The 19,172-nt window shown below is 25.8% G+C and overlaps 2 protein-coding genes across 2 annotated transcripts in view; one reads left to right on the forward strand and one right to left on the reverse strand.

The window, feature by feature from the left end:
- LOC112692673 (ecotropic viral integration site 5 ortholog) overlaps window positions 1-13,511 on the forward strand; it is a 33,743-nt gene extending 20,232 nt beyond the window's left edge. The window contains exons 3-15 of the mRNA XM_025567411.1: window positions 1,809-1,906; window positions 7,486-7,718; window positions 7,779-8,075; window positions 8,168-8,286; window positions 8,346-8,460; window positions 8,519-8,677; window positions 9,006-9,242; window positions 9,312-9,485; window positions 9,548-9,877; window positions 11,606-11,773; window positions 11,831-11,926; window positions 12,007-12,108; window positions 13,190-13,511. Coding sequence (XP_025423196.1) covers window positions 1,809-1,906; window positions 7,486-7,718; window positions 7,779-8,075; window positions 8,168-8,286; window positions 8,346-8,460; window positions 8,519-8,677; window positions 9,006-9,242; window positions 9,312-9,485; window positions 9,548-9,877; window positions 11,606-11,773; window positions 11,831-11,926; window positions 12,007-12,108; window positions 13,190-13,330 — 2,269 coding nt within the window. The 3' untranslated portion in view covers window positions 13,331-13,511. The remainder of the gene's footprint in view (window positions 1-1,808; window positions 1,907-7,485; window positions 7,719-7,778; window positions 8,076-8,167; window positions 8,287-8,345; window positions 8,461-8,518; window positions 8,678-9,005; window positions 9,243-9,311; window positions 9,486-9,547; window positions 9,878-11,605; window positions 11,774-11,830; window positions 11,927-12,006; window positions 12,109-13,189) is intronic.
- Window positions 13,512-14,885: 1,374 nt separating this feature from the next.
- Window positions 14,886-15,472, reverse strand: LOC112692794. The gene has a single exon (XM_025567579.1). The coding sequence runs from the start codon at window positions 15,317-15,319 to the stop codon at window positions 15,020-15,022; it is 300 nt and encodes a 99-aa protein (XP_025423364.1). The 5' UTR covers window positions 15,320-15,472; the 3' UTR covers window positions 14,886-15,019.
- Window positions 15,473-19,172: the final 3,700 nt, after the last annotated feature.

The raw sequence follows: 19,172 nt of genomic DNA on the forward strand, positions 1-19,172 counted from the left end.
GAAACCTAATTTGAATATTATTGTAATAATTATAATGATAAATGACTGTCAAAAATATAATTTACCCACCTAATTTCAATTAATAGTCTGAATACTAAATATTCAAAATAATCAATAAATAATTTATTGTATTATTTAAATAATATTTATATATTTAATAATATTTATATTTATAGTAATTATTATAAAACAACAGATGATCCTAAAAATGATTGCAAAATGATAAAAGTGACAAAGCACTTATCAGTTGCGCCAATTATTTGAGTCTTTCGAGCATTAACTCTTCGAATATAATTTTACCTATAAAAGTTTACATTACTTGAATATAATATTGTAATTCCCACTTTAATATACCAAATTATTTAATTTAAAAATATAATACGCAGAGTCTAATATTTCAATATAATAAAATAATAATTTAAATTTTTTTCTTACTTGCCACTAGAATAGCTCTTTAAATTGCTAATTAAAAAATTATATCGATATGATCAATAATTAGAAAAAATGTGGTTTACTCTCTAAAAATATTTGAAATATAATTATTTTTATTTTAAGTTAACAATTATAAGAATTATCACATCAATTAAATTTATAAACATTCTATATATTTTATTTAGTTATAACTTGTTCTATACAAATGTATGTATTATGTTTCACGTACGTTGACAGTAAATGTTTTAAATCTTAGTAATAACTTAATTTTAAGTAATTATTTTTAATTTCACACTCTACATGTTTTCTAGTATAGTTGACTAGTTGCATATTTATATTGCGTTGTTTTTTACATTGAGGCGTAGCAATAAATAAATGCTTACGAATTCAAAATTATACTCTACCTATAAATTATGGGTTCTCAACCTTTTTAAGTATTTCTTACTATTTTATGAGGTTACGCCCCCCTCACCAGTACAAATTTGAAATATTATGATTGTATGAATAATTTAAAGAGTCAAAATTTCATTCAATTTCACTAAATTAATTTAATTAAAATTTCAAATTTTTAAAACGAAGTTTTTTATAATATTATATTAAATTTTAAACTTATTGCTATTAAATATAAATTAACGAGAAGGTTGGCGCTAATATATCTTGTAATAGCGATAACTATGATAGTGCTCATAAATAAATGATAGTACCTACGTATAAATAAAAAATAACATAATTACTCAATAATTCCCAATAAAATATAAATTATTAGAAATATCGTTTTCGTGTTTTATGTTTTTAAAACGTTTTCACGCCACCTAAGGGGGATTCCCTTCAGGTTGAGAACTCTTACAATAATTCATTTAATTTTATCATATTTTTTTATAATCGAATATAGTAAAAACGCATTAAAAAAAAATTCCTCTATTAATTCCATTGTATACATTTGTTATTCTATGTTAATTTTCTATTTGATTTTGATTGAAAATTATTCATTTAACTATTAAATAAATATCTAACATTATGTGTGTAATATTTCATCATATGTATAGTGTATGTGTAAATATGCGACTTACGCGTCAACTAAATAATATTCAAATCTATTTATATTTACAAAAGTTTTTGTACGATAATACGTTTATGTTATTATAATCAGATTAGGTATTTATCGCGATAAATTTAATTTCCATGAATAGTACTGAAATACTGAATTTACTAAACATTTAGATTTAGTAGTTAATTAGATTTAGATAATTGTGCAATATTTAAATATCTTTATAATATCTTCAAGGTTTAAAGCAACTAAAAAAAAAAAAAAAAAACATCTCCTGTCATTAATTTAAATATATATTTTATAAAATGACAATTTTTTATGATTGTAGGCTCATCGAGTCGGATTCAAAGTCGCTCAATTCTATATCTAATAATAGCACTCATTCCAGAAAAAGCTCAGATGCATCCCAAATTTCACTGGTGTCTGGTAAGTACTTATGTTATTATTTTACAACTATAAACCAATCGGTTCTATTAAAATCTTTATCGAATCATAATCATTTACTTATAACGTTATCAATAACAAAATATCTATTATTTTTCTTTTTTTTCTTAGAAATTCATTTAATTCTCTCTTTAAAATGTATTCATTCATTAAAATAATAACGTAATTAAAATTGGTGAAAACATCATAGTTTCTATTATATTCATATTAGTTATTACCGACTATTAATTTAACTGCTTTTTAGTATGAATATATTTCGCGTTATAAATAGATATAAAATTTATAATCAAAACATTTAATGAATATGTCTGATTAAAATAATTTCAAAAAAATAAAACATATCATTCAACAGTTATTATAATATATGTATATAAATTCAACCTAATTCAAAAACTGTTCATAAATTATTAAATTTTATCTTTTAACTAATTTATTAATTGTAAGTGTTATTATAAAGGATTCAAATTGATTTCTAATTTTAAGTAGAAATAATTTGGAACTACTTTTAAAATATATTATTTTGTTCAATTTTTATCATTTTTTATAATTTTTTTTCATATAAATAGATCGATTTGTAATTTGGGAATAAAACACATCTAAATTTCTGTGTTGTGTTTGTGATTTATTGTAACTTAAAATTACTGCTTCCATCTTAGTAATAATATCCTTTTTATATTTATCACAAATTCATTTTTGAAATAATGTATTTAAAATATATAATTCTTATAAGGAAAGGATATTTAAGGACTTTGAGATATAAAAATATTTATAATAGTCATAGTAAATAAATCATAGTATTAAGTAAATATATATATATATATGTATATAAATGAAGGGTCGAACTGGGCAAGCGGGATAACGGGAGTTTTCCGATGGGCCGCTTGTTTGAATGGGACCGCTTGTACTCGTTGGAAAGTTTTCTTTTTTAGGTTTGTCGGTTTAGGCTCATTCTATCGACAAACATAGACACATTTTCAAATGCGATTGAATTAGAAACTGTCTACAATTGAATAAACGATCTTTTAATTTTTAATAATAATATTAAGTGTGTAAATTCTCAAAATAATATAAGTACAATAATTTTATATGAAAATATACGTTTTTTTTTTTAGATTTGTTTTTATACCTTTGATATATCCTAAGAGAGTCGTTTTTTTATTTTCCCTGTAGACATTTCTGTCCCAGTCCGATCCTGTATGGATGTATATTTAATTTGGGCGAAAGTAATGGAACTTCCTGTACCCACCTGATCCATCAATTCGCACAAAAAAAAGTTTAAACTATAGTAACAGTACTTAATAATTTGTTTTCAGGTTAGTTAGACCAGTTTTTACTAAAAAATATAAATATATATTTTAAACTTTGATTTAATTTATTTTATATTTACGTAATTAAAATTATTATTATATGTATATAATGCAAGTATAAGTATCTAATATGTTACTAGTCTCAATGTTAATATTTATAGACAAAAAAATATAATATCATTTTTATTATTAATAAAATAAATTAGTTAAATATTCAAATTATAATTGAAGTAGGTACATACACACATGTATTTACAAGTATGGATTTAGAAATTAAAAAAAGGGGAGCTGGACACAAAAATCTCTTTCAAGTATATAAAATCATAGGCATTAAGTTTTTAAAGTGAAAAAAATAATCATCATACATGCATATTATCAAATAATAATAAAATACTTTAATAACAGGCAAGAACGTAAAATATTTGTAGTCACAAATATATCACAGTTTATTAGCAAATTAATTTGACAAATACTCTGTTTTTATCCTTTTAGATTAGGACTATTGAAGACTATATATAATCACAATTATTAAACACTTCTAATTTTTAATAAGCAATATATTTATAATATGTTATAAGTAGGGTTCAGAAGTTATAGGTGCCAAAAAAAGGCAAAATATGAACGATAAAATGATAAAATATGCATGAAAAAAATGTGAAATATGCAAAAAAATATTTATTTATTTATTAAAAGTTAACCTATAAAAAAAAAATTGTATTATTGAAAACTAAAATATGGCGCACAATCGGTTGGCATTTGAGATTTTATTGAACTGGAAAAGTAGTTAAACAAATATATTTACATAATATGTGAAATACGAAATAAATATATGTTGTGTAATACCTGTTAAGTTATTGCATTGACCCATCAATATTTTCTTTAAATTCATAGTAGATATTAAAAAATAACGAAAAATAATATTGATTTTTTATGTTGCACGTTTTCGACGTTATTAGCTTTATGTTATGAAACATTATTTAAAATATATTGGTTAAGAATGAAAAAAATTATTTTTTTTTTTAGAAAATATGAAATACGCAAAATATGCATTTTTAAACTACATTATATAACTCGAATTTCTAGCTTGGTCTGCTATAAATCGAGAACATACAGCATATGCAACTCCTATAATTTTCGAACCCAAGCTATAAGCATAATATTGCTCCTTTATACTTTTATTAATAAAAGTCTAGACACCCCAAAAATATTGTAATTAGGCCCTAAAATTTAAGTCTAAGAATAAGGGACCCTCATTTTAACTGATGTTCTTAAATTAAATGTAATTTATTCTAAAATATTTAGTAAAAAATATCTAAATGATGTTTCGTAATAGAAAAAATAAAACTAAATTTTATAAATTTTCGTACAAAAACTTATTATGATAATATTACAGCTAAAATTTATTAAAAAAGTACAAATCATAAATAATTGAAGCTCTGAGAAAAATGTACAAGATTCGAGGAAAACATATTCATTAGGACTTATATACCGTAGTATTAATTAAAAAATTAAAGTCATGTTTATTTACTTATTTATACATTAAAGTTTATTAAATATGCCAACACGTTTTGTTAACATAAGGCACCCGCTGAAATACAGGTCTGTGATCGCCTTTATTTATACATTATTTAAGAAATGTAAGAAATAATAAAGAAATAATTACTTACCTTTATTTAATTTAAAGGGTTATAAGTTAACGTTAATGATTATGTTATTATTATTTTTATAAAAATGTCAACGTATTTATCTATTTCATGAAGATAAAAATGATATTCTCACTGACAATCTTCAGTTTATTTGAAAGAGCAAAACAAACAAAAGTTATTAAATTAAATATTTAATAATGTGGGTCTGCGACGCGCATAACATAATAACTTGAATGGATATAATGACATGATAATGTTTATAAAAACTAATTAATTCAATTGAAGATCAATATCTACATTTTGGATTTTATTTTTCAAAATTCCCCCTATATGAATTGCAATTGATTTAATTTAAAAAAAATTAAATTTTGTTGAGGTAAATAAATAAAAATGAAGATAATTATGTTTTAAGAAAAAATTTATCTATAAACTTAAATATTAATTTCAATTAGCGTATCCAATTATTGTAGCGAAAAACATTCGTTACTATTTTATTTCTTATTTCTGACTTTTAAGTAAGTTAATCTGATCTATCATATCAGTGAATAACATGACTTATGAATTAATTAATATTTAGTTGATTTTTAGTTAGTATAAGCAAATTATTATTACCATTACAGTTACGTAGCATATATATATTTTATGTACTTATATATTTTATGAATTTTTAAACTATAAAATGATAAATAATATAATTATTTAAAAAAATATCTTATTATCAAATTATTGAACAAAAATGAGTATAGAAAAAATGTTTGTAATTTTGTTAAGTGACATGAACACGGTATCAACAATTAAATTAGCTGTTTAAATTAATGCCAGTTATGACGGCCGTACCCTTCAAGACTATAGTCATATTCTCATTGAACAAAGAAATTAATCTAAGTGTCGTATGAACAGTGGTGATTGTTGCAATTAAATCCAAAATGAATATGAATAATTAATTCTGAAAGGGATTCAAATAATTTTTATGTAGAGAGAGGGTTAAATGCACTAAGCCCCTCATTATATAAGCTTAGTTATCAGGAATTTAGTTATCTCCTTGAGAGGACGTTCCACCCACATTTGTTGTTTCCGTCTGACATACAAAACAATATAGCAAATTTTCGTTCAGTGATTCAAATGTAATGAAGTTAGCTTTAATATTAGAGTAAACTGACCTATAATCAAACTTTAAGGGAAGAACGTTATCTTTTTTTTTTTTAATCGGTTTTTTCCGATATTCTAATTTTTTAGCGAGCTATGACGTTTTTTTAATTGTTATATTTTACATACTCATAACACGCTTAAAAATTAAAATATCGGAAAAAAACCGACCAACAAAACACAGATAATGTTCTTCCCTTAAAGTTTGATTATAGGTCAGTTTATTCTAATATAAAAGCAGGAGCGTATTTTAGGGGTGGCGAAGGGGGCGATCGCCCCCCCCTCCTGAATACATATTTAAGGAATCGATTATACGAGTATGTGAAATACACATAACAATTTTTTTTAATGTGGTTCATTAAATAATTAAATAAAATTGCACATGGCTGTGAATACTGAATTGGGTTTTTTTTCGGGTTCATACTTAGTGAAAAATCAAATAAAACACAAGCGTAACTTTCAAAACACAGACAGGTGTTAAAAAATAACTACACAAAAGTCGATTCTAAGTGAATCTGACATTAGATTTAAAAAAAAACTAAAAATATTAAGGATTCACCCGATTTAAATATTACCAAAATTTGACTTGTAAATATTGAGACTGAATTAAGGAAAAAATTGGAGCCTCCTCACCACTTAGAAGTAAGTCTAAATACGCGCCTGTATTAAAGCTGACTACACTACATTTGAATCACTGAACTCAAATTTGATATGTTGTATGTATGTCAGACGAAGACAATATCATGCGGGTGTGACGTCCTCTTAAGTTTTCTTTTTTATTTTAGACTAACAGTAGATTTAGTTAAAATAATTAAACACATAATTTTTTTAAAACCAATTATATGTTTTAGATAACATTTATTATATATTTTAAATAATTTCCAAGTATCAATACTTAATATAAAATTATAGCAATAACAGTATAGTTATTTTTTTATGACACATAAAAAATATTTAATTTAAAATAAGTAATAATTATAATGGTTATTTTATTACCATATTTCATTGGGTCCTACATTTCTAGTTAATAAATGTCGTCTAATTGTGTTAATGTCAATTGATGCATTAAGCATTTAATTATTGTTATCATTTAATTTGATTTATCTTATTTTTTACATAGTCTAAACCCATTATTTTCAAAGCTAACATTAATTTTCGTCTATCTTATATTATTATTATTATTATTTAAACACTAACTAACTGGTGGTGAAAACAAAAATCATAATATTAATAACAGTTATCCAATAACATTTCATTACATGTTAGTAGTGTTTCAACAGTTCAACTTGAAAAATATATGTATAATAATTAATATGGCGCCTCGTGAAAGGTCTAAAATCTTTAGCCGAAAAAAATACTTTAGAAGTTTATTTGCTATTTATGTTCGAGTTCATGCTAGAGGTGTTCGAGGTTTGTTATTAATCATATTTTAAAATAATTTTATAATTTGTGTTTTATTTAGGAACAGGATCAAGCCAAGATGGTGAAGAAGATGTATGGGGTCTTTGGGGTCAAGTTGTTAATGATTGGGAAAATTACAGTAAGAAAAAAAATGCGTACCTCAAAGAATTAGTGAGGAAAGGGATACCACATCATTTTCGAGGAATTGTTTGGCAACTATTGTGTGGAGCTAATGATTCACCAATTAGGAAACAATATCCAGAATACATTAAAGCCACATCAGCTTGTGAAAAAGTAACTATATTTTTGTTAAATTTCATATTAAAAATACCAAAAAATTAATTTATATTTAAGGTTATACGAAGAGATATAGCACGCACCTATCCTGAACATGATTTCTTTAAAGAAAAAGATGGACTTGGCCAAGAAAGTTTGTTTAACGTCATGAAAGCATATTCATTACATGACCGTGAGGTAGGATATTGTCAAGGTTCAGGATTTATAGTTGGTTTATTATTAATGCAAATGCCTGAAGAAGAAGCTTTTGCTGTTTTTGTGAAGATAATGCAAGATTATAAAATGAGAGATATGTTCAAGCCAACCATGGCTGAACTTGGTCTGTGCATGTATCAATTAGAAAATTTGGTCCAGGTAGTTACATTTTAAAAGTATATTATACTTTATTATGAAATAATTGATTAGGAACTATATAATTATATGTATATACTTATTATTTGTTTTAGGATCACATTCCAGAACTTTTTGTACATTTCCAATCTCAAAGCTTCCATACTAGTATGTATGCGAGTAGTTGGTTTCTGACATTATTTACCACTGCACTCTCACTACCTACTGCTTGCAGGTATTTAACTTTATTATACATTTTATTTTTATAACTTTAAACCAACATTTATTTTATAGAATTATTGATGTTTTTCTGTCTGAAGGAGTGGAAATAATTTTTAAAGTTGCCTTAGCATTACTTCAATTAGGTAAAGATGATCTCTTGTGTTTAGATATGGAAGGAATGCTGAGGGTAAGTAATATGAATTAAAAATTTATCAATGATAACTATAAAAATATAATTTTTTTATTTTTTTCAAAAAGAATTACCTTCCCGTGCTAATGCTGATGCTGATAGTTTGATGATACAAGCGCTTAACATTAAGTATAATGCTAAACGTATGAAAAAATTAGAAAAAGAATACACTGCTATTAAGAGTAAAGAACAGGAAGAAATGATTGAACTCAAGGTGCCCAGATTAATATCTAGAATTTTATTAAGACTTCGCTTATCTTGTAAAATTTGCACTTGCTAATCTTTCGACATTTAACTAAACATGTAACATTTTAGGAAATATATTAACTATCTAAAATAACACTTTGTGATCTCAATAATATGTATTTAAAAATGTAACTTAATTTATTATTTAAATATATAATCTATCATTTAATTTTAATTTTTTTTATAGTGATTTTAAAAAAGACTTCCTTGTTCTATTGCTTGCATAATTTTAACAACAAATTTTGTATGCATTAACTATCATTAGTTTTTATTTATTGAGTATGTTCTTGTAATAGAAACTTCGAACTGAAAATCGCTTACTAAGACAAAAAGTTGAACTTCTTGAAGCAGAATCTAGTGAACTAGCAGGTTTGTTGGTAAGAGGTCAAGTATCTCGTGCTGAAGAAGAAGAAACAACATTTATTGTGCAACGAGAACTAACAGCCTTGCGACACACTCATTTAGAAACTTCACATGCCTTAGAAAATGCTTTGGAAGAAATCAAACAAATGTCTATTTTGATAACAGAGAATGTAAATTATTATATTATATTATATTACATTTAAATTAAACTTGAATTTAACAAAACAAATTTATTTCAGCACAATTCTTGTCAATCATCTTTAGATGAGCTTTCGATAAAACAAGAACAATTAACACTCAAAGAGGAAATGATCAGTGACCTTCAAGAAGAATTAGTTAAAGTTAGACTGCGGGATGCAGAAAATGAAGCAATGATACGTGATCTTAAAGATAAAATTGGAGAACTTGAACATGTAAGTATTTTAATACATTAAAATTATTTTATTTTAAGTAAATGGAAAAATGTTTTTTATAGGATAAAAAAACTCTTCGAGAATCAGTTGTTGACAATTCTGTTGCACACCTTCAAGAAGAATTGATTGCTGTCAAATTACGTGAAGCAGAAGCCAATTTATCTTTGAAAGATCTCAGACAACGAGTGAATGAAATAAATTGCCAATGGCAACGGCATTTGCAAGATAAAAAAAGAATCGATCCACCTCCTGCACCTGATTCAACTCCTAAAAAAATTGGAAATTTATTAAACTGGAATAATGCAGAAACTCAGCGGCTTGAAGAAGAGCTTACGACTACTAAATTAAGAGAAATGGAAACTTTGGCTGAATTGAAAGAACTTAGATTAAAAGTAAAAATTTCTTTTTTTTTCTTCAGTTTTCAGTTAATATCTAAGTAAACATAATTAATTGTAGGAGATGTTGAGGAAAAATATAATTGAAAGTAATAATTTTTTTATTGATTCTGCAATAGCTATAATGAAATTGTTCCTGTTGACTGTTGTTGAATGTATAGAAAAAATAGGTTTTTTTAATTGAATTGACGATTACAGAAACATGAGTCACATATTTTATGAAATTGAAATATTAGTAATAACGTTTAATAGTTACGTGTTTCTATGTGTTGAGTGTTAAAAAGTATTTAGTAATACTTTTTTTATTAGATAAAAATGTTTACTAATCCTGTTTTTACACTCAATACATAGAAAAACATGACTAGTATACATTTTTACTAATATCTCAATTTCATATAATATTAGACTCATAACTTTCTGCAATCATTGATTCAGTTAAAATTATAAAATGTATTATTTCATTATAAAATATATTTTATTGATCAAAATTCTAAGGGGAAAATAAAATTAATTTTATTTATTTATTGAATTATTACTCTCAGAATTAAAATTCTGGTTGTAAAAGTCTTCTGACAGTATATTAGAGATTTAACAACTAATTATGGTATTGTGGTGTATAACCTGAAAATAATGAGAGTTTTTAAGCTTTTAATATATAATACATGTAAAACGTGTGTAAATAAAAATTAAAACTTGAGTAGAATGTTATTAAATGATATAATGCTCAGTAGTACTTATTCTGTATATAATGCATTCCTTTAAAATATTTCAATTCTAAATTATTTTAGTACCACCTATACATTTAAACAACAAAAATATTCCAAAATCCTCGAGCTCTCTTTATTTGGGCTTGTTTCTAGATCAACGATTAACTTGGGCAGACCACATAAAAAAAAAAAAATCCTCTTAAACTCTAGACGAAAATCGCTACAATTCTTACTCGGTAAACATTCTAAACTTAATATAAAAACAAAATTACTTCTATATAAAACTTTATTAATGCCGATTTGGACATACGGGATCCAGTTATGGGGCGCAGCCAAAAAATCAAACACAAATAAAATTCAAACTTTCCAATCCAAAACCCTCCGGTAAATCACAAATGCCCCATTTTAAGTTTCTAATCACACCCTTCATACAGATTTAAAAATGAATACGATAGAAGAAACTGCCAAAATCTTTTATAAACGTTTCCGCTCCCGACTGTCAAACCACTCCAATCCACTAATCTCTGCTCTAGATTCCGACACCATTCCTGGTAACCCTCTTCGTCGACTGAAGAGAAAATGGTGTAGAGACTTAAATATCAATTAGCTAAATATATAAAGGTAAATTTAAATTCAACCTAATCATGTCATAAAGTTCGCCATTGGGTGGCTGCTTTTATCACGTTATGTCAAGCTATATTAAACATTTCCGCATGCGTACTTATTGTAATAATTTATTTACAGATTGCACGCCTTAAAATAAAAAATTATAAAAAAAAAAAATATTTAAATTATTTATTTTTTAAAATATTTTCATTATTTCTTTTAAATACAAGTGCCATTTACAAGTAAAAAATAGAGAATGTTAAAATTGTATTCCAGTAAAATTTTGTAGTTAAGTTTAACATTATAAATAAGTTAAACTCACTTTAAAAATTAAAAAAAAAAATGTACTTATTATAAGATTTTGTTTAATCTTATATTATTTACTATAATTTAAACTACATTGATTATTAAGGTTATGGAACTTGAGACACAAGTTCAGGTTAGTGGAAATCAGTTAAGAAGGCAAGATGAGGATAATAAAGCTGTACGTGAACAACTAGAATTAGCTGAAACTAAACAAAGAGATCTAGTTGCTAAACTAAGAGAACAACAAAATAAGTATACGGATTTAGAATCAAAGGTATATTTTATATTAATTTATATAACTTATTTTAATGAATTTACCAACAATTTATAGATGAAACATGACATGATTTCTTCAAGAATACGAGAAGCTGAGCATGCTCAAATGGTTGCTGAATTAAACCAAAAGATATCTAGATTAGAAGTAAAAGTAAGTAAATGTATTTAATTTTATTATATATTGTATTAACATATGTACAATTTTATTACACAATTTTTTTGGCATATTAGAATGAAGAAATGGTTACTGAAGGAGAACTTAGAAATAACTCATTAGACGATAGTGATAAAGTTAAAGAACTTCAAGATAAGGTAGCTGATCTGAAAGCTGAAGTATGTTATAAAATTATTAGTTATAAACTTAGAATACTAAACATCACAAATTCATGACAAGCTTTTACGTGCAGAATTATTTTAAATTACAGTTTACACTATTTAATAGTGGTGGTTAAAGTTACATGCTATATTAATATTTGTTGGTTTTAGGTGAAAGTCATTGTAAATAATAAACTTGTCATCTTCAATGTTTTTCAAACCTTAATAACAATAGCTAACTAACATTGCTTATTTATAGTTGTTGGTATCATAAACGTATTCATCATTGTCTAACAAATGTAATTTAAATAAAATACATATATTTTTTTTCAAAAACTATATTTATTTGTAATAAGTTAAAATTTATTAAAACAGAAAAACAAAAAATATTCTTCTGTCAAATTATGTAATATTCCAAGTAAATATTAAAAATTAAATAACAATAGGTCATGTTTAATTCAGTTTACTAAAGTAAAAATTACTTTTGTATAAACATAAAAAATTATTATGAACAAAAAAAATATTAACATAATATTATTAATTTTTATATTATAGTAAACCTATTAGATAATAATTAATTATTTACCTGTTTGATAAAATAAATCATTTGAAAATTGTATATATTTATTAAAAATATTGTCTATGTCATTGCTTGTTTTATAATTAACATCACTTAAGCACGCTTATATTAACCAAAGAAAAAAAAAATGGTTTCTAGCTGCTCACACCGACCACACCAGATGTCGAGCCATGGAAGTGGCTAGGCTGACACAGTGAGTTTGCACGTTTTATATTTTATATAGCTATTGTTAATTTGCTTAAATTAATTCTATATATTTTACTGATCTACTTGTTTTCTTTCTAATAGGTTATTTCTTTTTTTAAAGAAAACTTTACATTATGTTCATCATTTTTACATATTATTTTCAAAGTTTTATAACATTGAAATGCTTTGTTTTCTATTATTTAAGTGTTTATACATCAGCACTTCAAACAGAGAATAATAATTTGCCTCCCATTTTTAATAATCTACATTATACATACAAAATGATGTCTATATATTAATAAATAAATATAAACTAACTTAAATAAACTTTAGGTAATGCGACTGGAGGCCTGGAAACAACGGTGGGTCAACAATGGTAACACTACCATCAAGACTGAGAGATCTGGATCAGTAGATACAACAGAAAGTGAAATGGATGATTCAGCAGATTTTCATTTGCGATTATCTAGTTGAACCTATTATAGTTACTTCTCCTTATTATAAAATTATATATATTAATAATGATGGAAAACTAAAATAGATTTTTTTTTTTATTGTTTAAGGTGATATTATTATTTCCAATGAGATAGATAAAAATAGTACTCAATTTTTATATTTGAATGGCCAAATAATTATTGCCGTCCTTTTTTTTTTAAATTTATTTTCAAATATTTATTGTTTGTTTTTTTTTTTTTTTAATATTTATTACAATTTTATTATACTCAATTATATTATTTTTTAGTTACCTATTTTTTGTACTTATCATGATTCTTTTTCAAATTTATGAATCGTTAACATTTAAAATCCTAACGTTGTACAATTTTTGTTGCACAAATATAATAATTATATTGTGATAAATTATTGTAATACATCAATTATTAAATATATCTTAATTTAATGAGCTAAATTTAAATGAAAAATGTACTTCAAATTCAAAACCACGCACAAAATATTAAATAATTGAATATTATCTAAAATAATGATTAATGATTCAATAATGATTTTTACAAAAAATAAATCCTATTAGAAAACTATTATTATTACAATAATGTGATTATATATAACACTAAATAATTTAAATATTACTTTATATTGACTAATTTGAAAATTAGTATTAGATTTGTATTATTCATTGTGCAATTGTTCTATTAAGTGATGGAATAGAGATATATTTATTAAAATACTATGAAGTTAATTTAAGAAACATGTTATTGTTCTTTTCAATCTTGCACATTCCCGTTTAAAAAAAGGGAACATGATTTAAGCAATAATAATTATAACTATCTATAATCATAATAATTGATTAAAGATTTTTTTTTTTAATATTTATATTTGTGACTCGTAAATAATTATATTATTATTTCTTTCCTTAATATGCAATATATAAATATATAGACAAACATAATTGTGTATAAATGAATTAAAATTAAGTTTTTCATGTATACACAATGATAATGTTGTTTATAGGTTATAATACACACATATAGTGTATAATAATGACTCAACACTCATTAAAATAAATAATCTAATAATTTGTATGATGGATATTTTTTCAAAATTTGTTTAGTGTGTACTTATATTATGTAGCTGTGAATGAAAATGTTTTTATGTACCTATTCTTAAATTTGTTTATTTTGTTTTATATATTTAATATACATGTATGATATTTATAATATGCAGTATTAAAACTGGCTCATTTTGAAATAAAGGATTATTGAAATAATTAAAAAAATAATTTTAATATTTGTATCACTTATGTTTTATGATCACCATTGAGTGGTTGACTTCTAATTATCTGTACTGAATTATTATTTTTCCCTTTCTTTCATTCAAAGCAAATAAATATTTTCATATTTTTGTTGATTATAAGGTATAATTGTGATTGAACGTTTTTAAGAGGACGAATATCAATGAATGCTGAAGATAAAAATAAATTTATTTTATAAGTTAAGTATTTTGCTTAAACATCGTTTATTGAGTAAAATTAATCATATACACAACAAATATTATCTTCTCGGACTGACCTAGGTCCGCCACCCTAGACATCTCGTGCAGAGAACCTATTCGCGGACCTGCCTAAGCCAGCCGTCTTAATCCTCCCATACTGATCGCCTCTTTGTGGACTGTCCTCAGCCCGCCAACTTCAACACCCGTAGTGAAACATCACCGACTATTGGCTTCTGCGGCTTGCCGCACTCTTTCCTCTTGTTCCTTGAGGGTTAGGATCTCCACAGTCATCTTATAGAAGATCCTGAAGGTCTCTTCTCCTTCCCTGAGGACGACCTGCCTCTCCTGACAGTCCGCCGGGAGGTCCTCGAAGACCAGCTCGCACAAGATGCCTGGGACGTCTTCGGCTGCAATAGAACGGCCAAGGCGGGCGCAAAGCTCCTCACACAGGCCGTCCCAGTTCGGACACCGGAACAAGATGTGCTCAGCGGTGTCTGAATAACCCGGGCAGTGCATGCAGCTTGCAGCCCCAGGGCCGGCTTAAGGCTTAATTACGCCCCAGGCCAAAATACCTACTGACCTTTTTTCATACAACATGTAATATCATATTACTTAGAAAAAAATGTTATTCGTGAACAGAAATACGGAAAAATTATATAATATGCTCAACTTGTACATATTTTGCTATTGTCTATTTTTTTAATCACGAGTCATAATGATTTGATGCGATCCCGATTAAATGATAGCAAATATTTGGGAATTTTTATATTTATAGAGCAACATAGGTATATGATAAAAACTTCTATTCTAAACCATAGTAAATATATTTAAAATATACTTATATTGTTTTAATACATGATTAAACGAAATTACCATTATAATTATCAATATTTCAATACAAAGTTATAAGTATTTTATTTATAAAAAAAATAAAAATAATAATATTACTGATACATGTGCAAAATTGTAAAAATCAATTTCGATGCCCCTCTAAAAATGGCGCCCTAGGTGACCGCCTGAGTCGCCTAACCCTCACGTCGGCTCTCTGCAGCCCTACCCACGATGGAACCTACCGGACGTCAGTTTCACACGTGTGTGAAGTTAGCCCCCCACTGTAAAAAATACTTTCAAAATAATTCTGTTGAAGAAAATTTAGTTTCCTCCCTCCCCCCATGGCCACAACACAAATACGCCCTTGTATTTAGGCGCGGTTTTTTTGTTGGCACTGGTGATTTGAAAATCGTGTTTATGAGTGAACAAAACGTCTAGTGTGTTATACACTTAATACACTTAAGTTATAAGTAACAATGATTATTTTATTTCCACAATAATCAAATATTTGTATAATTTTCGATTACAATCGATTAACTGATTATTCGATTTTTAATCAATAAACGGTTATTCGATTATTAATTATTCGTTAAAAATTATCAAATAATCCATTTAAATATTCGCTTATTAAAAACACACAGCCCTAGCTATAACACGAGAAAATACTTATAAATAATTCGTTTAAATATCTATTTCACGCACGTACCTATGCGTCTTATCACTTTTTGTGTTTTGATATACAGGTAAAGAATTGAATAACTAGCAATAGAAAATATTATGAATGTTCTGAATATAATTGTGGAAATAAATATACGATAACGTTCGTTTTTTTTACAACGTTAAATGGAATATAGAGAAAATTATAAACAAAGTCATAAACGTGCCATTGAAGTTTTATTCGATAATGTCATGCGGCGTATGTTCAGAATTTTAATTTTATATTTAAGCGTGCATGTATCTAGTTAATCAGGTGTTTGATGCAGCAAATATTTTTACCGACTAGTTTTCTCTTAAACTTTCAAAGCGGTTTACCCTGTACATTATATATTCAATCTATGGTCATAGTTACTTTGCATTTGTAGCAATTTGCATTACACCGTGATTACGCCCGTACGTGTGACTGTTTGCGTTTGTAATAGTTTCATTTTACAAATAAATCCAAACATTATGGCGACTAAAAAAAGAAAAATTTGTGATGAACATCGTTTTTTTTAATAATTCTTGGGTTGATTTATACTTTTTCGTTGAAAACAAAGGTAAGCCATTATGTTTAATTTGTCAAAAAATTAAATTTTTTCTTAAAAGCAATTTTGTCCAGTAACATTCGTATTTTTCGCACTCATATTTCTATGTAAAATAATCAAACATAATAGCAATACAATTATTAGTATATATCATGTGTAAAAAAATTTTTTAATGTGGCCCTTATTATAAATAATTGATAATATTATAATTTATTATGTCATACTCAATCGAGGAATAACGTAGTTTGCATTGATATTGCATGTTTACTGGCATCAGGTATGTACGGTGTCTATTATTGCTTCAGCTAATCATATTTTGTAAATCAATACAAGTACACGTTAGCATTCAGTAGCTGTAGTAATCCGGTTTTATAAAACAATTGTGCAAAGTCGTTTCAATAGATAAATATTAAAAATATCCTATAAACCAGTGGCACATGCAGGATTGTTTCATGAGGGGGTTTCGATATGCAAAAATAAAAAAATTATTAGTTACATCGAGTATAAAACTGTACTTAAACAACATGATATTTATATTAACCTTATAATCGGGTTTGGTAAATTGAGTTCCATTTTATTAATTTTAGGTAAACTGAGTCCCACCTAAAAAAAAAGAGGTAAATTGAGTCCCTCGTATAGAAATGAAATCGGTAAATTGAGTCCCTTGTTTAAAATTAAAGCGGTAATTTGAAATATGGTGAAATGCTGTTTTTTTTTTATTTAACACACTTTTAATTATATTAACACCATTTTATACTACGTACATTAAACTTATATTTATCAGTTATCACATATCACATCCAGCGTTGTTGTAGATAGTTAGGTACTTATATAAATGTTGCATAATAATACGGAGCGAAATATAATAATATTTAACGATATAACGATAAAATACACTTACCTCTCGTACTCGGTGAATTTATAACTATATCAACATATATTTATAATTTAAATACATTTAAATATTTTAGACGGGACTCAATTGCCGCTTTAACTGTTATACGAAGGACTCAGTTTACCTATTTCGAAAAAAAATAAATTCGTTTGGGACTCAATTTACCTACGCCCCTTATAATCGTATGCTGATATTGGGGGGACTCAAGCCATCAGAATATTTTTAATCTCCTCCCCATAAGGTACAAGTACTTTCAAAATACGTACCTATTGGTTTTCCGTTAATTTTTCAATATTGCCAAACCATAATTTATTTTTATGAATCATTTTAACAAAAATTTACGTTTTTCTTAATTTCTATAAATTCTCAACAGCGATAAGTTACTGATAACTAATTTAAACAAAGAATGCACCGTAAAATAATTAATATATAAATAAATATTTTCTATATAAAAATAAATAAATGCTAGGAGTAAATATAGCTAGGCCCAGTTGCGTCATATGAAGAGGAGGGCAAGGTGGGCATTTGCCCCTGTATAATTAAAAAGCATCCCAAAGGGTCGGTCGTTGTCGTTTAGCCATAAGCCGTTATTTGCTGAAAATCAAGCGTATTTTTATCATTTTGAAAATACTGCGTACTAGATAATTATTTATTGCCACGATATTTGGCAATTGGCAATTGGTATAAAATATAAATAGACATAGGAACATTTTACAAAAATATTAGATTTTTGAATGAACTTAACCATCGTTTCAGCAACTATAGCAATAAAATTATTTTTACTTGTAATATTTTTTTATCTTCCAGTCCTGATTATTTTAATTTCAAAAGTCCCTATCTATTGTCTTTCTTTAAACATTATAGTTATTTTAAAATTGATAATTTAACACTTCAAACTGAATTCTTATCTACAAAAAACTTAAATTAATGAACTTAATTAATTTAAATTATTCTAATAAAGAACGAGATGGTGGAATTCATGATATTTTTTCTATTTCTAAAATTTTATATGAACTTTCTGAAGCTTTTACTGAAACTCTTAAAATTATAAATATTCTTTTAACTTTGTCTGTAACAGCTGCTTTCAATGAACTTTTTTTTCTTCCCATGAATTAATTATCCTTTCTACGCTTGACAATGGGAAATTATCGGCTGAGTGATTTATTGGTTATAGCTGTTAAAAGTGATATTGCTGCAGAAATCAGTTTATATGATGCAGTAGATGTATTTTCAAAAATTAAAAATATAAGATATCCGTTTACAGCTTAGATTAATTTAGGATTAACTTAGATTAAGTTAACCTTGTTTAGGTAATGTTTATAAAATACAAAATTATATTTTGCAAAAATTTAAGTTGTATAATAATATAATATATAAAATATGTGCCTTAAGTATAAGT

This window comes from Sipha flava, unplaced genomic scaffold (assembly GCF_003268045.1).
Source record: "Sipha flava isolate LNK unplaced genomic scaffold, YSA_version1 76_pilon_pilon, whole genome shotgun sequence".
Taxonomy (NCBI): domain Eukaryota; kingdom Metazoa; phylum Arthropoda; class Insecta; order Hemiptera; family Aphididae; genus Sipha; species Sipha flava.